The 24855-nt window shown below is 35.7% G+C and overlaps 3 protein-coding genes across 4 annotated transcripts; 1 reads left to right on the forward strand and 2 right to left on the reverse strand.

Moving 5' to 3' along the window:
- Positions 1–83: 83 nt before the first annotated feature.
- LOC141610729 (uncharacterized) lies at positions 84–15046 on the reverse strand. 2 transcript variants are annotated; one of them, XM_074428973.1, is made up of 8 exons: positions 14915–15046; positions 14763–14819; positions 13013–13124; positions 12881–12911; positions 12663–12733; positions 12201–12286; positions 11914–11999; positions 84–663 (listed from the first exon to the last, which is right to left on the reverse strand). In XM_074428973.1, exons 1-8 carry the CDS (start codon positions 14953–14955, stop codon positions 611–613), a joined length of 537 nt encoding a protein of 178 aa, XP_074285074.1. In that variant the 5' UTR covers positions 14956–15046; the 3' UTR covers positions 84–610. The 2 variants fall into 2 exon arrangements, with proteins under 2 accessions (XP_074285074.1, XP_074285073.1); XM_074428972.1 differs by lacking the exon at positions 84–663 and adding an exon at positions 9988–10509.
- On the reverse strand, positions 2174–8057 carry LOC141615428 (uncharacterized). The gene is made up of 7 exons (XM_074433793.1): positions 7961–8057; positions 7809–7865; positions 6451–6507; positions 5392–5524; positions 4558–4710; positions 2474–2559; positions 2174–2264 (listed from the first exon to the last, which is right to left on the reverse strand). Exons 1-7 carry the CDS (start codon positions 7999–8001, stop codon positions 2174–2176), a joined length of 618 nt encoding a protein of 205 aa, XP_074289894.1. The 5' UTR covers positions 8002–8057.
- A 6551-nt stretch (positions 15047–21597) lies between the features above and the next one.
- Positions 21598–24290, forward strand: LOC141612651 (protein STRICTOSIDINE SYNTHASE-LIKE 10-like). The gene is made up of 3 exons (XM_074431460.1): positions 21598–21913; positions 23299–23565; positions 23674–24290. Exons 1-3 carry the CDS (start codon positions 21672–21674, stop codon positions 24116–24118), a joined length of 954 nt encoding a protein of 317 aa, XP_074287561.1. The 5' UTR covers positions 21598–21671; the 3' UTR covers positions 24119–24290.
- The last annotated feature ends 565 nt before the right edge of the window (positions 24291–24855 follow it).

The raw sequence follows: 24855 nt of genomic DNA on the forward strand, positions 1-24855 counted from the left end.
AGGAATCGAAATGTCCATTTCATCAACGACAGTATTTTAATATTAACTTACGAAACGAAGAGGGTCCTAACTGAAAAACTGGCACGACAGTCATTACCAGACCTAACCTGAACAACTCATTTGCAAAGTCCCGAAAAGGCGAAAACTACATTCCGAAGTTGTCAACAAATCCTGCAATGACCCAACTCGAAAATAACTCGATTTGGACCGAAAACGACTAAATCACTTAATATTACGACCCAAATTGACCCAAAATAAACCGACTTTGACATGATCGCAACAAACATGGATAAAGTGACATAATTATCAGTCATTAAACGTATAGGTGTCTTCACCAGACGGGTCGAGTCGACTTGTGACATAATTTATTTATACTCATGCATCGATATCTCCTCGATTCTTAAAAAAAATAGGACAAGCCTAGAAAATCACAATTTCCAGCAGCTAACAAATTATCAGTCATTAAATACTTAAATCCTCTTACAAGTTAAAAGGTTTACTGTATCTTGGAGGTTCCATAGATAAATAAAGACAGCTACTTTCTACTTGTTCCAACCAGATGCAATAATGACGATATAGTTTCTGGCTACTTGTCCCAACCAGATGATCGCTACCAATGAAACCAACATTTGGCAATACAGCTACTTTCTACTTGTCCCATGCCTGAAACACAAGTGCAAAAAAATAAACATATGCATGGAAAAATATAAAGGAACGTCTAACGTATATTTGGATGAGATTGGAAACCGAAGATGTCTTAGCCTAGTGGTTAAGACGGAGGTATCCTGGACAATAGGTCTCAGGTTCGATTCCCCCTCCCCTTTTTGTAATGCGACTAAGTGCGCGCTTCGTTGAACCAAAAAAAAAAAAAAAAAATCAGTTTGGTTTATGGTAATAATTGTAATTGAATGACCGGCAACTTTGTTTTTATAATACACAAATTATTTTATAAGACGGTTCATTTATGTAAAAGAAACATTCATTTAATACTAATAAAAATGAATTGTGCTTTTACATAATGAGATCGTCTTACCGTATAATTATTGTTTATAATAATAAATTACTTCCCATATGGGAAGGGATGACAATGGATAGAGACTCGGTAGGGTCATATGGGATCCATATCCATATCCATATTATATATGTTGGATCTATATCCGACTCATATTCACAAGAGTCATTCATCTACCTCATTAGAAAATTTAACAAATAACTTAACGGTTTTCAAAGTTCAAGGTCATGGTTGGATTTGCATGTTGAATTTAGGGGGTATCATGTAGAACTTTAAAAATCGAAGGGTGCCATATAGATTTTGTAAAAATTGGAGGGTACTATATAGAAAAACCCATAAAAATAAGAAAACATGACTTCTATAAACGTTAGTTATTCTTATATATCGAAAAATCTAAAAGTAAAATAAAAAACGTGGGTTTGGGTAGGGTCTCGATCTTAGCGACAAGATCCATATCCATATTCATATCAATTGGATCCATAAAAATGAGATCCATATTTACCCCTATCAAGGTCCGATAGGGCGAATATAAATAGGGTCCTGGATCCACTGCCATCCCTACATATGACTTATGGGAATGAAAAGGAGTGCAAATTGAATTTTTTGGCAAATTGGTGTTTATTAGCAAAATAATTAGGGAGTTGGGGTTGATTTGAAACTATTTAGACTTATGGTGTCCACGTCATCAGTTTTTATTTTTTTTCCAGTTTATATGGTAAGCCGCTAAGTTATTTTTTTTTTTTTTTTTTTTGAAAAAAAAAAAAGTGAATAGTAAAGCCGCTAAGAAACCTAGCGGTTTTACTATTCATTTTTTTTTTCAAAAACCGTCACCTTCTAACACTGATGACAGCCTATTCTAGAAATGAATAACCACCAAAGCCGCTAAGAAAGTTAGCGGCTTCCCTATTTCTCTATTTTTCATGTTTTATGACATTTATTATCTAAAAAATGACAAAGAGACAAAGCCGCTAAGAAACTTAGCGGCTTTGCCTATAAATTGGAAAAAAAATGAAACTGATGACGTGGACACCATAAGTCTAAATAGTTTCAAACCAACCCCAACTCCCTAATTATTTTGCTAATAAACACCAATTTCCCAAAAAATTCGCAGCATAGGACAATTGTGCACTTGTGTAGATTGTCGATCAAGATAAAAGATAACTAACCAATGAAATTTTCATGCTCCTTGTCTGTAAGAACAGCTGTAAACTCAGTTTCACCGCAGACATCATTGTAAACTTCTTTTGCATCACTGGAAAAGAAAAGGAAAAAAAAAAGTTATTCTAGGAAATTAAAGAGCATCAATGGCTTCCTCCATGTTTAAGAGAATAGATATACGAGACTGGTGACGGAGGTTTGACGATGGGTAGAAGACTAGCACGTAAACTTTTTTTATATTTATTGTGAGAGGTATTTTAATCAAATAACAATCCGGCTAACAATTGAAAGAAGAAACGGTACCTGCCGACAACTTGTTCCAAGAGATTCAAATGGTGTGCTCTTGGATCACAACCTTCTGGTGGATCGTCTTTCAAGCAAATATACCACTGCAGCTCAAAGAAAGAGGGAAAAACATTTTTAAGATCTGTGTTGTTTTTCAAACAATGACACGACTCGAAAATACAACACAGAATACAGCAACAGGAAACCCAGCATACACAAAATTAGGTTAGGTTTGGCCGGGCTATCTTTATATACCATTTAAGTTTTATTTACTATTTCTTCCCTTTCATTCAATTCTATACATTTGCTTTATACACGTATATCAATGCTCGTTTTCTTTTGTTCATATCTTTAGTTACATATTAGTGAAAATTATAAAAATTTGTTATTTACAATGTAATCGGTAAGACGATTAAAACAAGATCTCAAATTACTATATTTTATGTTATATATTAGAAGTTGAATCGAAAATTCTCCCTACTTGTGAATAGTGCTTAAAAAGGCAAATGTATGAAATTGAATGAAATGGAGGAAGTATAAAATATGATTCGTTAAATTTGGTTAACACATGCATTTACAATATATATATTTTGAAATATAATTCGCTAAATTTGCTATTATTGTTGCGTTTACTACTCACATGGGGGTTATTATCATAATAGTTGATTATTATCTAGTTGCATTAAAATTATATATTTAAATAAATCTGAAATATTAGATTAGAATATTATTTAAGAGCAATCATTATTATTTACTAATTAAATTACAAATCTAATGAATTTTGGAACATTATAGTCCCTCCTACTAGTCTGATTGTTGATTCCCTTTCTTTTGGGCACCAAAATTAAGGAAATGAATTTGGACCACACAAACACCTACCCTACCTGGAATTGAATTTGGACCCCACAAAACTTTCCAAAAAAGGAAAAGAGAATCAATAACACCCGACTAGCATAGAAAAGGGAAGAAAAACCAACAATAGCATAGAAAAGGAAAGAAGAACCAACATTCAGAATATGAGGGTGTATTTTTTCTGAAATCCAGATTGATTTATTTAACTTTTATTAGTTTCCAAAATATAACATACTTATATTATATTGGTGCATGTTAAATAATTATCTTTATACTACTAATTAATACCATAAGTAAGGCCCGTTTATTTTAACGTAACTCACCATATTTTAGTATTCTCTAAATTTATACTTGAACTAAATCTATATATAATATTTACATTGGAGTCCCTTGTACTATAACTATTATAATTAATTTGTATAAATTTTTAATTACATAGAAGTTCCTTGGTTTCTGGATTATATATACTTCCTCCATTCAACTCCACGCTCTACCGTATTACCATTTTCATCTATTCAACTTCACCCTACCCCTTTCCAAAAAAAAGCATGAAAAATTACCCTTTTATCCTTTTTTAAATCTCTTATTTACATACTTTGCCACTACTCGGCCCACTACAATCAACACTCATTTGTAGTTTTGTACGGAGTACTTCTATTATTTAATAAAGCATCTTTCCCACACCATTTTATACTTCTATTACTTGTTTATTGTCTCCTTAATATTTGTGCATTTTGCAATATTGTAGAGTGGAGTTAAAATGGATAAAGTATATAATATTGATAAAAACGCCGAATAATTACATGTATTTTAAAGAAAAAAACTTGGAAAGTTAATATACACACCAGGTTTGCTGGTAGGTCAACCTCCTGCCCTTCCTTAACAAGGGTCCTGGTAAATGTTTGCAAAGCCACGCCTGCGGAGTAAATAAGTCCGGTAATAAATTGCAGTCTCTCGTCACAAAGAATCAAAAAGGTAAACAAATACTAGATCAAATGCGCCATTGATATTCCTATGAGGTGATTTGCACTCAAATTAATTTCAACAAGTACCATTACAAGTACCATTTAAGCTGTGTGCATACCTGGTTTTAATACTTCCTCCATTCCATTCATTTCTATACATTTGCTTTATACACGTGTATCCATGCTCGTTTTCTTTTGTTCATATCTTTAGTTACATATTAATAAAAATTATAAAAATTTGATATTCACAATGTAGTCGGGAAGACAATTCAAACATGATCTCACATGACTATTTTTTATGTTATATATCGGAAGATATATCGATGATTCTCCCCACATATGAATAGTGTCCAAAAAGCAAATGTATATAAATGAATGGAATGGAGGAAGTATGTCATAGTCATTGTCTATGTTATAGTCATTGTCATCGGACGAATACTTCAAAAGAGAAGAACCAAACCAAATGTCAGATATGTATTAGTTGTCAAGTAAAGATAACAATTTTTTGGTGAGAAAACACGTCGGGGAGCATTGTTGTCAGAATCCCGATTCGATCCTATGATTCTACGATTTTACGATCCAAAAACGTTTGACCGATTCCGGATCCTACGATTCTATTATGATTGTAGAATCTTACGATTCTATCTATTTGAAATTTTCTAGAGGTAGGATCATAATACAATTCTACGATCTTACGATCCAACGATCTGAATCCATAGTAACCATATTAAAATATATTTTTATATAATGATATCGTAAAATCCTAATTTCATGTAATTTGCAGAAACAGTTCATGAAATGATACTAAAACTCATTTTCTATCAATATTTTGTGTATAAATAAGTGTTTTAATCTTCAATTATATATTTTTACCAAATTAAAAACTATATTTAGTGAATTTGTAGAATCTTACGATTCTACGATCCGATTCTGCCGATTCGATCCTACCCTCCCCATCGATTCAAAGTAGAATCCCGATCCTAACAACATTGCCAGAGAGACAAGGAGAGCAAAACCAATGAAGTTAGGAACTTCATAGAAAATAAAATCAATGAAGTTTCTCTTCAAACTTCAAAGTAGAGCCAGAATAACATAACAAGAAACTACAAATAAACTCACCTGATAATCTTCCGTAGTCTCTTCAGAATCATCAGAATCATCACAATCATCAGAATAATCTTCCGTAGTCTCTTCAGAATCTTCAGCATCTTCAGCCGTGGGTCTAAAATTTTCACAACCTCCACCATCCAGCCTAGAGTTGTTCAAGATAAAAAAAGGACAAAAAAATATAGTTTAACAGTATAAGTACCAGAAACTCCATCAAAACAGAATTTACCATGTGGAAAATTAGACGAGGTTAACGGATTCGCCTATGTGCCTTACGAATCACGAATCGATATAAAGTGAATTCTATCATTTCACTTGTTGAAAATACACATAACACACTTTCTATAAAGTATACCCATAATACACAACCATATGTACACTACGATTCCCACAAGGCGTTGACAATTTCTTGTGCATGGATTAAACGCAAGGAATTCTCCGAGCACACCACCCATAAATGGAATACATAAAGAAGTTAAGGCTTGTTTGGATTGAGGGTAAAAGGAGGGGAATGAATAGAAGAGTGATATGTAAGGTGCGGTTTCCATGTTTGGTATGAGAGTAATTATTCACCTCCCGAATCTATTACCCTCGTGAAAGGTAATACGTTACACACCCTCCTCCCGGCTAGCTAATGATTAAGAGAGTAAAACATCTCCTCAGTAATCAGGAACTCGTTACCAAAGTAATTAACTTCCGCAGTAATTATCACCCAATTAAAATTTACCCCCTTGTTATTTCATGGATTTCAGGCAAGCCCTTACTTACTCTTAATATGCTTCAAAATAAAACGCAACGATTGATTATGCAAAAATCAATGAACAAGATCAACAGACGCTAACCCTAACCCTAACCCTAACCCGAATCTCCGCCCCCACTCCTCTCTCCCTCACAATCCAGAAAACAAAACAACCATCACTTATCGGCTGCCGCCAACCCCGTCATATATCGTCAGTATTTTGATCAAAAGTAAACAAATGATTTTTCTAAACTGAATTACGTACCGAAATTCAATCCAATAGAAGACAAATTCGCTATACACAAAAAAACAAAATAGAAAGAAATACTTACAAACTGGCTTTGGAAGCAAATTCATCCTCTAGACTACTTACTTGTCCATTCTTCGATCTGCAATTACACAAATTAAGATATCAATAGCGAAATCAAAGCTAGAGTTAGGAAATTAGAGCCTAAAAATCACAGGAATTGGACTCAGAACTTACGAATAGCATCCATCGCCATGACTTTGAAGTATGTCGGGCATGACTTTGGAGTATTTGTGTATAAAACTAGTTATTGAAAACCTAGACTGTACTGGTGATAATACTGGTGATAATGCAGAGTCTTAATCAAAGTATATTTTAAATATATATCTTTCAAGTAAAGTTGTGACCTTAGAGCAAGTGAAATGGAAAAACTTTAAATAAAGTTCTTCGAAGTCAAGTCATTTTTTGTCAATTACTAAGTTTAAGAACTTTTTAATATAGTTATTTAATTTTCTTGAAATTATCAAAGAACTTATAGTTCTTAAACAAGAACCTAATTCTTTTTTTGACAAACCCAATGCTATCCACAATGAGGAGAACTTTATTTTTAAAGTTCTTATTAACAAACTCGAGATTAAAACTCATCATTGCAATTGCTCTTAAATCATTAGTAGATTTTAGATAAAACTTTTGAAAACTTATTTTATTTATGAATATACGTGTAACGCACAGTATATCTCATAATCTTATTCATAGTACTTTGTGATTTTTTTTTCTTTTTATCTTGTTAAACTATGCGAGTTTTAAGAGAGCTTTAACAATATAAAATACCAGAAACTCCATCAAACAGAATTTACCATGTAGAAAATTAGACGAGGTTAACGGATTCGCCTATGTGCCTTACGAATCACGAATCAATATAAAGTGAATTCTATCATTTCACTTGCTGAAAGTACACATAACACACTCTCTGCATAGTGTACGGTGTACCCATAATACACAATCATATGTATTATAGTTTGACAATGCCACACTACGATTCCCACGAGGCGTTGACAAACGGCATTGACAATTGACCGATATTGACCATTCAATATCTCGTGCATAAATAATGGTTAAAACGCAAGGAATTCTCCGAGCACACCCCCCATAAATGGAATACATAAAGAATTTACGGTTAATATGCTTCAAAATAAAACGCAACGATTGATTATGCAAAAACAATGAACAAGATTAACCCTAACCCTAACCCTAACCCTAACTCCTCTCTCCCTCACAATCCAGCAAACAAACAACCATCACTTATCGGCTGCCGCCAACCCCGTCATAGTATTTTGATCAAACGTAAACAAATGATTTTTCTAAACTGAATTACGTACCGAAATTCAATCTAGTAGAAGACAATTGGCTATACACCAAAAACAAAACAGAAAGAAAACTTACAAACTGGTTTTGGAAGCAAATTCATCCTCTAGACTACTTAGTTGTCCAATCTTCAATCTGCAATTACAGAAATTAAGATATCAATAGCGAAATCAAAGCTAGGGTTAGGAAATTAGAGCCTAAAAATCACAAGAATTGGACCCAAAACTTACGTATAGCATCCATCGCCATGACTTTGAAGTTTGTCGGGCATGACTTTGGAGTATTTGTGTATAAAACTAGTTTTTGAAAACGTAGACTGTACGGCTGATAATGTAGTCTTAAGTAAATGGTAAATATATACTCCTTTCTAATCTCTATTGTTTTCTCTTTATTTGTAGACACGGGTATTAAAACGAGAAATAAAATAAGAGTAGGGTTTGGTAATAGAAGAGAGCTATGGATAATTAGAGTTAAATAAGGAATTGTGGGGTCAAGACATTAAGAAAAGTAATAAAATAGGGATAAAATAGTTGGCTCTGGTTTGGTGTTAGGAAAGAGATAAATAAAATAAGATTAAAAGTTTCCAAAATAAGAAAGGAGAAAAAAATCTGAATAATCCATTTAAAGAAATAGAGAAGAAAATAGTGAATAAGGGGGAGTATTTTTGAAGTAAAATAGTGACCTTAAATCTTTAGCAGAGTTTAGATAAAACTGCTGAAAAGTTACTTTATTTATCCATATACCACGTTATAACAGTTTATCTAACTTTATTCAATTAGTAGATTTTAGGTAAAACGATTGAAAAGTTATTTTATTTATGAATATACGTGTAACGGTATATCTCATAATCTTATTCATAGTACTACTTTGTGATTTTTTTGTCTTTTTATCTTGTTAATTAAATTATGCGAGTTTTTAGAGATACTTATTGTTTTAAGAGAGCTTTAGCGTAATTATATTTACCTCGAATGTTATGTCTTATTTTATAAATGAGTTTGGCTAAATGTTACGCCGATTGTCTCATAACTATATGAACAAATTGTAATTACTCTTTAAGACGTACTCAAGTCGTAAGAAGGTCTCATGTTGTAAAACAAATTCTCATTTAAGACGAACACTATCCGTCTTAAGTTTAACATACCAAATCACCCCACTTGTTGTCTAAGAAATACCAAATTTATGTATTTGTTACCACCATGTGTTAGCATTTGACTCGTCTTAAGTTTAGTGTCCGTCTTAAACAAGACCTATTTCTCCTTGTGCATTTATATACACAAGTGATACGTATTTAACTAATTAACTTGTTTTAAACCTTAAATGAATAATGACATTTAAGCTCAGATACAATAAAATGAAGCCGCAAGATAATAACAACATTATTACTGTATAATTATAATCTCTATATACTAAAAGAATAAGAAAAACTTCAATTTTTTCCGCCTAAAACACATTTCCTATTTAGATAATTCCCTATGGCCCTATATACTCTCCTATTCTGATATAATCCCCTATATACTTTCCTATTTGAGGTGAATAAAATTTGTCTTTTAAGTTTTTTGTGATCAAAATTTCATTTTTGTAAGATAAGTTGTAGTATAAAAATCAATAAATTGTCAATTTATAATCTATAAATAGTATATTAAAAATTAAAACTTTATAAATACCGTGCATGTATTGCACGGGTTCTATACTAGTAGAGAAATCAAGTTACAACGTTACCAACAAAGTGAAATTAACTAGGACAGCCTAGGTTGCACGGACACTCCTCCTAATCAGTGTTCCAGTGTCGGACACCCGTGTCGGACACGACACTCGTCGGACACATGTCAAAACGTGTCGGACACCTGTAAAGACGTGTCTAACTCTCATCTTTTATTTGGGCACGTATCCGACGCGTGTTCATGGTATTTTGAGCCGTGTCCATGGTATTTAAACACACCTTCAAACGGAAAGTTGAATTTAAGCTAAATGGCGTGAATTGTTATATTGTTGAATTTGGTGGGCAAAATGTTCTTTAGACAAGTAATGAGATGTCGAAATAGATTGATTATAAGTTGATTTTTGGTTTTAGAAATGAGAATAAGTTATATTTAACGTCAAATTTTACCTTCATTTATTTAAATTTAATATCAAATACTTTTTCAAAAATAAAATCACACATATGTAAATACAAAATATATATTTTATTAAATTTAAATAACGTGTCCCGTATCCTAAATTTCATGCGATGCCCCGTCACGTGTCCGTATCGTGTTCGTGTCCGTTTTGGTGCTACCTAGCTCACAACTATAGTAGATAATGCCGTCTTTTGTTTCTAACCAAAGACGATGATCACTCGCTCGTAAAGGCGATTACAATACAACTACTTTCTACTTGTTACAACCAGATGCAATAATTTTTTTATTTTTTTTTTGGTACGAAAGAGGGGCTAAGCCCCGAAAACAAAAGACAAACTAAATATTCGCTATTACACGGGGAATAGCAACCCCAAAAATATCCTCTCGAAGGATCGAGCGCAACTCAGAAAACGGTATATCTAGATACGTGGGTATTGTACTAGCATCTACTCCCCGATTTGCTAATAAATCCGCCGCTTTATTTGCTTCTCTATAGGTATGCTCCAACTTGACTATCCAGTGCTCTTCCTTGATCGCTAGTGCCTCTCAAACCAGATGCAATAATGACAATATAGTTTCTGGCTACTTGTTCCAACCTGAAGATCGCTAGTGCCTCTCAAACCAACATTTGACAATACAGCTCCTTTCTACTTGTCCCATGCCTGAAACACAAGTGCAAAAAAATCAATATATGCATGGAAAAATATGAAGGAACGTTTAACGTATATTTAGTTATTATTAAAATTTCATTTTGGTTTATGGTAATATTTGTGATAATTGTAATTGAATGACAGGCAACTTTGCTTTTATAATAGTATAATACACAAATTATTGCGTAAGACGGTTCCGTCCCGTGAGACGGTTCATTTATATAAAAGAAACATTCATTTAATACTAATAAAAATGAATTGTGCTTTTACGTAATGAGATCGTCTTACCGTATCATTATTGTTTATAATAATAAATTACTTCTCATATGAGAAGGGATGACAATGGGTAAAGACTGGGTAGGGTCCTACAGGATCCATATCCATATTATATATGTTGGATCCATATCCGACCCATATCCACAGAGTCCAAAAATTTTAGACCCTTGTCCAGATCCATAGGATATGGGTAGGATCAGGGTAGGATCTGAATTTTAAATGAGTCCGATCTTTTTCAAGTTTTTTCGTTAATTTCTTCATCTTCTAAAAGTACTTTCATTATTAAAGTTACATAAAACGCTTTAAAATCTTTAATATAGTTATAGATAAAAAAATATGTCGACATTTTTCATGATTGTACGATGAAAAAGTTATTTGTTATTTCTCGAATACTTAAATTACATTGTAAATTCGTTAATGATTTGAAATAAGAAAACTGACATAAGAAGTTGAATAAAAATAAGAAAACATGACTTCTATAAACGTTACTTATTCTTATACTCCCTCTTATTCTACATAACTGTCCCATTGTCCATTTTCGTCTATTCACAATAATGTCCCATTGTCTATTTGGTAATTTTTATACTTATTTTAATCACTTCAACCGCACAACAATACCCCACCTCAACCCAAAACAATACTTATTTTAATCACTTGACTCACAATAATATCTCGCAATATCATCCATCTCTTCAATTAACTCACCCCACCAGAATACTTTACATTATTTAACTGTTTTCCTTAATACTCGTGTCATGCCCACAATGAGACTATTATCCAGAATATGAGGGAGTATATCGAAAAATCTAAAAGTAAAATAAAAAACATTGGTTTGGGTAGGGTCTAAATCTTAGTGACAAGATCCATATCCATATCCACATCCACGTAAATTTTTCAGATCTATATCCGACCCATATCCATAAAAATGAGATCCATATCTGCCCTCTATCAAGGTTCGATGGGCAGATGGGTAGGATCCTGGAGTCCTGGACCCACTGTCATCCCTACATATGACGAATAAAAGGGAGTTCAAATAACATATAAAATGGGAGGATCCGACACAGACCGGTCGGTACAGCAGCATAGGTCCGACAATTGTGCACTTAAGTAGATTGTCGATCAAGATAAAAGATAACTAACCAATGAATTTTTCATGCTCCTCGTCCGTAAGAACAGCTGTAAACTTAGTATCACTGAAGGCATTTGTATAAACTTCTTTTGCATCACTGGAAAAGGAAAAAAACAAAAAAGGTTATTCTAGGAAAGAGCATCAATGGCTTCCTCCATGTTTAAGAGAATAGATATACGAGACTGGTGACGGAGGTGTGATGATGGGTAGAACACTAGCACGTAAACTTTTTTTATATTTATTGTAAGGGGTATTTTAATCAAAGAAACAATCCAACAATTGAAAGAAGAAACGGTACCTGCCGACAACTTGTTCCAAGAGATTCAAATGGTGTGATATTGGATCACAACCTTCTGGTGGATCGTCTTTCAAGCAAATATACCACTGCAGCTCAAAGATAGAGGTAAAAACATTTCTAAGAGCTTTGTTATTTTTCAAACAATGACACGACTTGAAAATACAACACAGAACACAGCAACAGGAAACCCAATATACACAAAATTAGGTTTGGCTACCATTTAAATTTTATTTTTTATAAGAAACGATTCGCTAAATTTGGTTAACACATACATTTGTAAAATTAATCAACATTATGAGACACGTTCATATTACGTTCAGTCGTTCACTAGTTCTAAATTAATATTTTCTTAAAATCGAATTGTTAGTTGATTTTTCATACTATCTCCGTTCCTACTGTTACTTTCATTAATTTCATTACATGTGCATTAAAGAAAAAAAATCGGAAAGTTAATATACACACCAGGTTCGCTGGTAGGTCAACCTCCTGCCCTTCTTTAAGAAGGGTCCTGATAAATGTTTGCAAAAACCTGCCTGCGAAGTAAATAAATCCGGTAATAAATTGCACTCTCTCGCCACAAAGAATCAAAAAGGTAAACAAATACTAGATCAAATGCGCTATTGTTATTCCTATGAGGTGATTTGCACTCAAATTACTCTCAACAATAGCTGTGTGCATACCTTGTTCCCCGTCATTGTCTTCGGACGAATACTTCAAAACAAAAGAACCAAACCAAATGTCAGATGTGTATTAGTTATCAACACTTGCAGCAGAGTCAGAATAACATAACAAGAAACTACAAACAAACTCACCTGATCAATTATGAGCTCCTCCGAATCATCAGAATCGTCACAATCATCAGAATAATCTTCCGTAGAGTCTTCAGATTCTTCAGCCGTGGGTTTAAATTTTTCACAACCTCCCCTAGAGTTGTTCAAGATAAAAATAAACAAAAAAAAAATTGAGTTTAACAATATAAAGTACCAGAAACTCCATCAAAACAGAATTTACCATGCGGAAAATTAGACGAGCTAGGTTAACGGATTCGCCTGTGTGTAGAGTTGGCATTGGGCCGTGCTGGACCGGCCCGCATGCCGGCCCATCGTGCCTTCCTCAAAAAATGGCCCGGCCCAGGCACGGATATTGGGCTGGCCGTGCCGTGCCGTGCCTGGCCCACTCACCCAAATCCCCGCCGCGGCCCGCTCCTGGCACGCCCAATTTCGTGCTCGGGCCGTGCCTGGCCCATGGGCTAATCGTGCCTAGCACGTGGGCTGGCCCAATAACCTTAGTATTTTTTTTCTAAATACACTTTTATTTATATAAATAATGAATATTAACGATTTAAATATATATTTTATTAAATATTAATGTACTTGATGTCTTGATTAGTTGATTACTTGTATTTTTAATGTACTAGATTTAATTAAATAATTAAAAAACGATATTAAAAAATGGAATTTAATTAAATAAAGAAACAGGCCAAATCTCGGGCCGTGCCGTGCCAGGCCCGCCGTGCCTGATTCGTGCCGGACCCTCCGTGCTTGGGCCGTGCCGTGCCTAGGCACGGGAATTTCCAAAAAATGCAGCCACGGCCCGCCTCAAACCCGTTCGTGCCGTGCCCGTGCCATCAGTATTATTCATCCGTGCCGTGTCGTGCCCGTGCCGGACTCGTGTCGTGCCCGTGCCGCCCGCCTTAGCCCGGCCCGGATTTCCATCTCTACCTGTGTGCCTTACGAATCATGAATCGATATAAAGTGAATTCTATCGTTTCACTTGCTGAAAGTACACATAACACACTTTCTGTATAGTATACCCATAATACACAACCATATGTACACTACGATTCCCACGAGTCGTTGAGAATATCTTGTACCCATAATACACAACCATATGTACACTACGATTCCCACGAGTCGTTGAGAATATCTTGTGCATGGATAAAACGCAAGGAATTCTCCGAGCACACGTACCAACCCATAAATGGAATACATAAAGAAGTTAGGGCTTGCTTGGATGGAGGGTAAAAGGGGGGGAATGAATAAAAGAGTGATATGTAAGGTGCGTTTTCTTGTTTGGTATGAGAGTAATTATTCACCTCCCGAATCTATTACCCTCATGAAAGAGTAATACGTTACCCACCCTCCTCCCGGCTAGCTAATGATTAAGGAAGTAAAACATCTCCTCGTTTTTCATTACTCCTATATGTCAAACCTATTTTCAAGGAACTCGTTACCAAAGTAATTAACTTACCCAGTAATTATCACCCAATTAAAATTTACCCCCTTGTTATTTCATGGATTCGAGGCAAGCCCTTACTGTTAATATGCTTCAAAATAAAACGCAACGATTGATTATGCAAAAACAATGAACAAGATCAACCCTAACCCTAACCCTAACAATTCAGAAAACAAACAACCATCACTTATCGGCTGCCGCCAACCCCGTCAGTATTTTGATCAAAGGTAAACAAATGATTTTTCTAAACTGAATTACGTACGAAATTCGATCCAATAGAAGACAAATTGGCTATACACCAAAAACAAAATAGAAAGAAATACTTACAAACTGGCTTTGGAAGCAAATTCATCCTCTAGACTACTTGCTTGTCCAATCTTCGATCTGCAATTACACAAATTAAGATATCAATAGCGAAATCAAAGCTAGGGTTAGAAAATTAGAGCCTAAAAATCACAAGAATTGGACCCAAAACTTACGAGTAGCATCCATCGCCATGACTTTGAAGTATGTCGGGCATGACTTTGGAGTATTTGTGACTTGGTGTATAAAACTAGTTTTTGAAAACGTAGACCGTACGGGTGATAATGTAGAGTCTTAATCAAAGTTTATCTTAAATATATATCTTTGAAGTAAAGCTGTGACCTTAAATCATCAGTAGATTTTAGAAAAAAATCGCTGAAAAGTTATTTTTTTTTTTTGCAAGCAAGGGAAATGACCTTCCTTTCAAACCTTATTGGATCCGCCTAGTCAGAACTATGACTAGTGTCTTTACACCAGAGATCATAAGGAGATGTCCGGTTGGCCCAAACCTCGGGAATACGCGACAGCACGGAAAGCCGGCACCCCGTTTAACAGACCCAAAAGGGCCACCGTGCAATACCTCAGTGCTCCCGTCTAGGGCGTCGAACCCGGGACCTCAAGGATTGAGGTACGTACCTTGCGGCACACCCGGAACACCACTAGACCCAAGCCACTTCGGTCTGAAAAGTTATTTTATTTATGCATATACATATATACATGGTATATCTCGTAATTTTATTGAATTAGTAGATTTTAGATAAAACTGTTGAAAAGTTATTTTATTTATATTTATGAATATACGTGTAACGGTATATCTCATAATCTTATTCATAGTACTACTTTGCGATTTTTTTTTTTTAATCTTGTTAAATTATGCGAGTTTTAAGAGATACTTATTGTTTTAAGAGAGCTTTAGCATTATTATATTTACCTCGAATGTTATGTCTTATTTTATAAATGAGTTTGGTTAAATGTTACGCCAATTGTCTCATAACTATATGAACAAATTGTAAATATTGTTTAAGACGTTCTCAAGTCGTAAGAAGGTCTCATGTTGTAAAACAAATTCTCATTTAAGACGAACACTATTCATCTTAAGTTTAAGATACCAACCAAATCACCCCACTTATTGTCTAGGAAATGCCAAATTTATGTATTTGTTACCACCATGTGGTAGTATTTGACCCGTCTTAAGTTTAGTGTCCGTCTTAAACCAGACTCATTTCACCTTGTGCATCTATATACATAAGTGATACGTATTTAACTCGTTTTAAACCTTAAATGAATAATGACATCTTAAGCTTAGATACAATAAAATGAAGCCGCAAGATAATAACAACATTATTACTGTATAATTATAACAGAGAAAATCAAGTCACAACATTACCGACAACCTTTTTTTTTTCACAATAATCTACCAACTAAGTTATTTCTAACCTTACACCTTCATCTTTGAGCTCACAACTATAGTAGATAATGCCGTCTTTTGTTTATTTTAATACGTAGTTAATTTCTATACTTTCATCCACACCTGACATGCAAGGGTTGGATCTGTAAGAAGGGTTATATTAAATGTATAAAGAATACAATATGCTGATGTTTACATTGGTATTTATAGGACTAATGGACCTCTAATTATGGGTAGAATAAGGAGCCTATAGACAAGATATATACACTGACTATATTTACACAATGTGGATTATTTACTTGCTTCTTTGTGAATATGTGAAGATATGGGAGGATCTTGGTTAATACTCCCCCTCAAGATGGACTTCGAAGGTAGAAGACCAATCTTGTCTCGTAGTTCTTGAAATCGTGGCTTATGAAGCGGCTTGGTTAGAGCATCAGCGAGTTGATCTTTGCCAGCAATGTGTTGAATTCGAATGTGACCGAGTTGAAGTTATTGTTCCCGCACAAAGTGAAAGGCAAGGGCCATGTGCTTCATTCTTTAATGAAAGACCGGGTTCTTGGCATAAAGGGTGGCAGACATGTTATCACAGTATTAGATGGCAGGTGCTTTAGTGGTGACAATGCCGAGTTCAGTGAGCAAGTTGCGCAGCCATAGGGTTTCAGTAGTAACAGCAGCGACATCTCTAAATTCTGCTTCGGTTGTGGATAGGGCCAGTCCACGTTGTTTCTTTGAGGACCAGGAGATTGGATTTCGTCCGAGGTAAATAAGGTAGCCAGTGGTGGAGATGTAGGATTGTCTGTCACCTGCAAAGTCAGCATCACAGAAGGCATGAAGACAAAGAGGTGAGGTACGATGAAGTTGGAGGCCGTGATTTTGAGTGCCTTGAAGGTAACGAAGTAGGCGTTTCAGGGCAGTCCAGTGTGTCAAAGTGGGGTGATGAAGCTAAGAAACTGAGCTAGACGGTTGACAGTGAAAGCGATGTCTGGTCGTGTGAGAGAGAGATATTGTAGGCTCCCAACGATTGCACGATAATCCGAGTGATCGTGAACCGGTTTTTGATCTTCACGGATAAGTTGGATGTCGGTAGCAATATGAGTATTTATGGGTTTTGCTTCAGACATTTTGTACTTAGTGAGTAGGTCGTATATGTATTTAGATTGATTAAGGTGTAGGCCGAGAGCATTGTGTGCGACCTCGATGCCGAGAAAATAAGAGAGTGGTCCTAAATCTTTTATTGAAAATCGGTTTGCTAAATTGGTGATAAATTGTTGAATATGAGTGTGGTTTGGACCAGTAATAATTATGTCGTCGACATAGACGAGCATGTGAATACAAGTCGTTGCGGTTTTTAGAAGAAATAGTGAAGAGTCTGATATGGATTGTTTGAAACCATAGTTAACGAGATATGTCTTTAGTTCGGTATACCATGCGCGAGGTGCTTGTTTCAAGCCATAGATGGCCTTGTTTAGCTTGCATACGAAATCGGGGTGAGCGGAATCAACAAAGCCTTGTGGCTGAGCCATATATACACTATCAGTTAAGGTGCCTTGTAGAAAGGCATTATTAACGTCAAGTTGTCGAAGTGCCCAATTGTTGTGACCGCAAGAGAGAGGATGAGGCGTACGGTAGTTGGTTTAATTACGGGACTAAAGGTTTCAGTATAGTCTATGCCAGGTCTTTGATGAAATCCCTTAGCCACGAGACGCGTTTTGTGTTGTTTAAGGGTACCATCGGGATTGTATTTAATTCGATAGACCCATTTGCAGCCAATTACATTGTGAGAGGATTGTCTAAGGACAAGGGTCCAAGTGTGATTACGGACAAGAGCGTCATATTCATCCTACATAGCATGGCGCCATGGAGGAAGGACAAGTGCTTGTTTGACCGTGTTTGGTAGCGAGTGAGTTGTAGTTGAGGTTTGAGCGAGGTTTGCATATTTGGGATTGGGCTTTCGAATGTTATTTTTAAGACGAGTGACTACTATGCTAGGTTGTGGACTTGTGGTTGGTTCAGTGTGGGAATGGGTGTCGAACTGGATGGAGAGGTGGTGGAGGCCGTGCGTGGGTATAATTGTTGGTGATCGAGTGGTAGTGGTTGCTCGACGTGTATATACATTGTGAATAGGATGTCGAGATTGATGGGCAGCGGGTGAAACGAAATTGGGCGTGTCAGTTGGAGGTTGTGGTAATACAGGAATGACGAGATTGCACCAATCATCGGGATTGGTGTGAGTAGGAGGGGTTGAGGTCGTTGTAAGAAGACTTTGATAGGCAAATTCGTCTTCAATAAATTTAACATGTCGAGAAGTGTAGATGCGATTGGTCTTGGGGTCGAGGCAGTGGAAGGCACTTTGGGTGTTACAATAGCCTACGAAAATACACGGTGTAGATCGATAGTCGAGTTTATTCTTTGTATAGGGCCGAAGCCATGGGTAACACAAGCATCCAAAGTTGTGGAGCTTGTCATAATTTGGTTCGATATTGTGAAGTTTAAAATATGGAGTTTGATTGTTTAATGTTTTTGTGGGTAGACGATTAATTAGATAGGTTGCGGTACTAAACGCAAAAGGCCATAGGGTAGTAGGAAGACCCGCGTGGGATAGGAGTGCGAGCCCGGTTTCAACTATGTGACGATGACGTCTTTCCGCGTATCCATTATGTTCAGGGGTGTGAGGCGGAGAGGTTGAGTGACTTATGCCATTATCGAGTAAGAGGGGTGTTAATTTTTGGAATTCTCCACCATTGTCGGAGAAAAAATGTTTAACGGTTTTATTAAAATATTTTTCCACTAGAGCCTTAAATTGGAGAAAAACGTGGGTAGTTTCGGACTTTTGTTTTAATGGAAATAACCAAATGTATTATTTATATTTTTCGCGTGATAGAACGAGACTTGTCCATAGGTCCGAATAGATTAATTCGAGTGGTGTAGTTGTTTTAAATGACGAGGTTGTGAATGGTAATTTTGTGCTTTTACTAATATGACATGAATTGCAAAAAGAAAAATCAGAAAATTGAAATGGTGCATTTTTATTAATGACTTTCATTACATCATAAGTCGGGTGTCCTAATTTATGATGCCAGGAAAGAGGAGTTGAGCCTTTCTTGGTGAAGTAGGCGTGTGGTTGGGACGGGCTCAACTCGTAGATCTCGTCTTTAGCTCGGCCCTGGAGGAGTATCGTTCCCGTCGAGATTTCCTTTACAATAAACGAAGATGATGAGAAAATTACATACGCATTATTTTCACGACATAATTGTGAAATAGATAAAATATTACGAGAAATACGCGGTACATGTAAAACATTTGTAAATTTAAGCGATGAGAAAGGTAAGCGAAGCGAACCTATATTAGCAATGTCCAACGAGGAACCGTCTCCAATGAATAGGTTGTCTGGGCCGAGGTAAGGGGAATGAAGAGCAAGGGTGTCAAGGTCGTGGGTGACGTGGTGGGAGGCCCCACTGTCGAGCAGGTAGTTCGGGTTGGGACCGAGGTTGTTGGCTGTGGCGGTTTTAGCCTGGGGTGTGGTCTGGTTGTTGCGAGTTGGTGGAGAAGGAAACACAATATTAGGAAATAATTTCCTAAAGAAAGGGCAATTGGCAATTACATGACCCGTTTGCCTACACCATTGACATCGACCCTTAAAGGGTCGTGGGGTTGCGTTGGTGGAGGCCGAGGGTTGGTGGGGCAGAGGGTTGTAGTTGGTGGCAGACGGCTGATATTGGTGACGGTGGTTGCCGCGGCTGTTGTTGTTGTTGCGGTAAGACAGGTTCGCAGTGGGTTGAAACAAATCATTTGAGGGTTGTTGTTTTAACAATAATTCATGATGAAGTAATTTTTCATGAAGGAGTTCAAATGAAATTGGGTTGTCACGGTTGCGTACGGTGTCAATCACTGATTTATAAAGGTTGTAATCTAGGCCACGGAGGACTTTCGATATAATGTCATCAGGATCGACGGTTTTGCCCAACAATGCGATTTGGTTAATACAAGTTTTAAATGAATTTATGTAGTCACTGATCGATTGATCAGAGGTTTTGACTATTGAATCTAGACGGTCTTTAAGCTGCAAAATATGCGCTCTAGACGGGTTTGCATAGGTGGAAGCGAGGATGTCCCAAGCTTCTTTGGCCGTGGTGGCTCTCACTATTAGGGCTTGAACGGTTGCACTCAAAGTGCCCATGAGAGCACCCAGAATGAGACCGTCTTGTTTAAGCCATGAGAGATAGGCCGGGTTAGGTTTTTCGTGTTTGTCATCACCCGTAATGGTTGGTGATGGTGCGGGTTGGGTTCCGTCAAGAAACCCGAAAAGACTATAGCCAAATAAGATGTTCATGAGTTGAAACCTCCACGAGACATAGTTCATGGGGTTCAACTTGACACAGTTGGTGAGATTGAGCGAAATCAAGGGTGTGGTGTTGTCATGCGGGTTAGGGATGGTGGTTTCTGAATTGGTCATGGTGGCGGGTGTGGTGATGGTGACAGAAATAGGGTTAGAGCGTTTGAAGAGGGTGGCGTGCCGCGGTGAGAGAGGGTTGTTGATGGATTGTTTAGAGCTCCTAGATACCATGTAAGAAGGGTTATATTAAATGTATAAAGGATACAATATGCTGATGTTTACATTGGTATTTATAGGACTAATGGACCTCTAATTATGGGTAGAATAAGGAGCCTATAGACAAGATATATACACTGACTATATTTACACAATGTGGATTATTTACTTGCTTCTTTGTGAATATGTGAAGATATGGAAGATATGGGAGGATCTTGGTTAATAGGATCTTCATTTTATTTTATTGAATTAAATGAATTTGTTATTGATTGATTTTTCTGGATATAGATCATGATAAATGATTCAGTGTTACTTATTTACCCAGTTGGAATTCATAGTTAAATTTAACGACACCAAATTATGAATAGTTAGGGCAATGATGATAATAACATGGGTCAAGAGCTCCAAGTGATACAAATGGCTACGCCAAACTCAGTAAATAAGAAGTGAACACAAATTCGTTAGTGTAAATAATTAAATTTCAGGGGTATACAAATTTCTACGTCAAGCTTAGTGAAACAACTAACTAAACCAATCCAGGTAAGTTAACTTACCATTACAAATTCTGTGACACCTGGAACCGATTCTTACCTATTGTTCTCTTACGCGAATTATAATTAGGAAATAACCTACCCTAATAAAACTAGGAAACTAGGAAAAACAAATACTTAGGCTTATACCTTTTCCTAGTAATACAATAAAAAATTAATTATATCACCAACTAAAATTAGGATTATGAATTAATGTCAGAATAACATAACACCTACAAAATTGTCTACATAAATACATTACTCCCCCTCCTAACAACTAAAAAGTTTTCTATATAAATACATTACTCCCCTCCTAACAATTAAAAAAAAATTGTCTATATAAATACTCCTCTTGGTTACACATAACAAGACAACAATAATTTTTCACATAATCATTACACATATCAACAAGACAACAATAGCTTTTCACATAATCAGAAACCATGATTTATTTTCATCATATTGTCGTCATTATTATTGCGGTTTTCTCTAATTTTCTTATTATAAACACTCAATCTAGAGAATATCATCACCTCCCGTTAGGTCCGAACATGATCGGACCCGAGTCTATAGCTTTCGACTGTAAAGGCGAGGGTCCTTATGCTGGTATCTCTGATGGCCGTGTTATGAAGTGGCAAGGTCCCATACAAGGATGGGCAGAATTCGCTGTAACTAGTCCATATAGGTATGTCGTTTCTTCTAATGAATCACGTATTAATGCTTCATATTCATATATATGCATGAGTTGTGTGTGCATTACGTGGATCACTTATAGTTGATTCACTATATCTTAGGACACTCGTCTCATATATTACTGAAAATTTGAACATTCGTAAAACCTACACAATCTAATTAATGTAAAGGGTTTTTTTGTCAAACACAACCTTTAAAAAACTTTTTTTTCGAAACACCACCTTTAAAAAAAAAGTTTGTGAAACACAACCTTTAATAAATTTTTTTTTTTGTAAAACACGACATTTTGGCCAGAGTTTAACCACTTGCAATGGGGTGACTTTAAGTCGATATTTGAGGTAGCAAACGAGTTCCATTTGAAGTATTCTTAGACTCTTTGGAAAGGTGGAAGTACAAGCTTTCCAATGGTTACCAATACGACAGTGATAGGTGGGTTTATGTGGGGTCTATTGGTATGTAAAATAAAGTTGGTCAATGAGTGAATTGGAGAGAGAAACAAATCAGAAAAACACCAATTCACTCCTTGACCAACCTTACTTTACACACTAATAAACCCCGCATAAGGCCACCTATCACCGCCGTATTGATAATGTCGGGAAAGCTTGTACTCCCACATTTCCAACGAGTCTAAAAACAACTCAAACCGACCCCGTTTGCTATCTCAAACATTGACTCAAAGTCACCCCATTGCAAGTGTTCAAACTCTGGCCAAAATGTCGTGTTTAACAAAAAAAAAATTATTAAAGGTTGTGTTTCACAAACTTTTTTTTTAAAGGTCGTGTTTGGAAAAAAAAGTTTTTTAAAGGTTGTGTTTGACAAAAAAACCTAATGTAAATACGTAATGTATCATTCTGGTCTCATTTCGTACATGTAAGCATATACATGTTTTTTCTATTATTTATCTGTAATTTAAGTTCAGTTAAGGTGATAGAAAATCAATAGGTTTGTACTCGATCATCATCTAAATTCGAAGCCGTTAGTATTAAAATTGCCCTTGTGAACATTAATAAGGCCCACTAAAGCATAGTATAACAAAATTCTCATGTGTCATCACTGTTATTTGGTCTTGCAATAGAGAAGAAGACGGGTAGGTAGCTCGTTTAGAGTAGAGAATCTTATTATGTTATATTCTCACGTCCAACTCTATGTAATAAAGATATTTTTTTTAGGAAGATCCATTCTAAAACATCATCACAATTATTCAATAGAGTTTGTCTAATAATAAAGAACATTTTTTGAAAAAAAATATTGGCACCCGTATGAATTAGTTCGCCGGAATGAATTATTGTATAAATGAATGTTAATAATCAAATAATTATTGTTACAATTGATATTTTAGCATATAACCAGAGATTGATTGTTTGGTAAATTGTCTAGGTCAAGATACTGTGATGGACTTGATAATTCAATAATGGAACAATATTGTGGAAGGCCCCTGGGAATAAAGTTTGATATGAGAACCTGCGAACTATACATAGCTGATTCAAGCTTGGGTTTGATGAAAGTGGGTAGCGAGGGTGGTGTCGCTACATCACTTTCTAGGGGTGTCGCGGGAGTTCCATTCCGATTTCTAAATGCATTGGATATTGACTCCCAAACCGGAGCTGTTTACTTCACTGACACTAGTTCTAACTATCATCGATGGTATTTATTTTTCATCTCTTTTTTCAACTCTTTCCATTAAGTTTTATAATAAATATTGAAATATTTTCGTAAAAAAAAATTAACTTGTATTTGTAATTTGTGTTATAGGGAATATGCAAAGGCAATAGCTAACTTCGATCACACTGGAAGATTACTAAAATATGATCCAACGACCAAAGCTGTCACAGTGTTACTAGATGGATTGTTTTTTGCAAACGGGGTTGCACTAAGCGAAAAGAAAGACTTTGTGCTCGTGGCTGAAACAACTGCATTTCAGATAAGAAGACTTTGGCTCACTGGGCCACAAGCGGGAACTTCAGAAATTTTCATAAAGCTCACTGGCTTACCCGATAATATTAATCGGAACAATAGAGGTGAATTTTGGGTAGCCCAGAATCCCGCCAAACCTGTTAAATTGGATCAATCCGGTAAGATTATGGAAAGTCTGGACACGCCGATGATCGTTGATTCAAGCGACATCACAGAATTTCACAATAATATTTGGATTGGATCTGTTATTCAACGTTATCTTCTTTATAGTCGTATTGGGTAGTTAGGGTTTATTTGATACTTAGATTTTGTATCTATTATACGAACGTTTTAGTTTTAAATAACAATTCTCATTTTGTTCGCGGTTTGTGTGTAATATGTTCGAGTTGAACCATGATAAAGGATGGTTTACCATGTGCACCCGTCTTCTTTTATAATAAACTAGTTAGAACGCTTCTCCAAAAAGCGAAATGGTTTCGATAACGTAACTTGAATTCCACAACAAAAAAAAGTGAAATGATTTTAACAGAACAAACATCGGGAAACCAAATATAAATAAATTTCTAAGACCTAGCAAAGTCATATTCCCTATTTTATAGATTTGATTTATCCATTTTTGTTTTTCCATTTTTTTTATAGAACTGATAAAATGGATAAGAATGATATGGAATTTTTTTTCTGTAAATATGAATAAGAAGCGAAGTTATAGAACAAAAGAAAAAACGTAAAATAATACTAGGATGGTGTTGACCGTAAATACAGATAGAGTCAAAGGGCAAAAGCTGCTATTCTCGGAAATTAAAATATACTCCCTCCTAGAGTCCTAGTCTATTTTCTTCCCTTTGTTAGTGGGCACAGATATTAATACGATGAATAAAATAAGAGTAACAAAATTGGGTGGAATTTGGTGATAGGAGAGAAGTATGAATAATTAGGAGTTAAATAAGGAATTGTGGGGCCAAAATATTAAGGAAGGTAATAAAATATGGGTAAAAGAGTTGAGTGGGTTAAGTGATGGGA

The sequence above is a fragment of the Silene latifolia genome, chromosome 11 (assembly GCF_048544455.1).
Source record: "Silene latifolia isolate original U9 population chromosome 11, ASM4854445v1, whole genome shotgun sequence".
NCBI lineage: Eukaryota > Viridiplantae > Streptophyta > Magnoliopsida > Caryophyllales > Caryophyllaceae > Silene > Silene latifolia.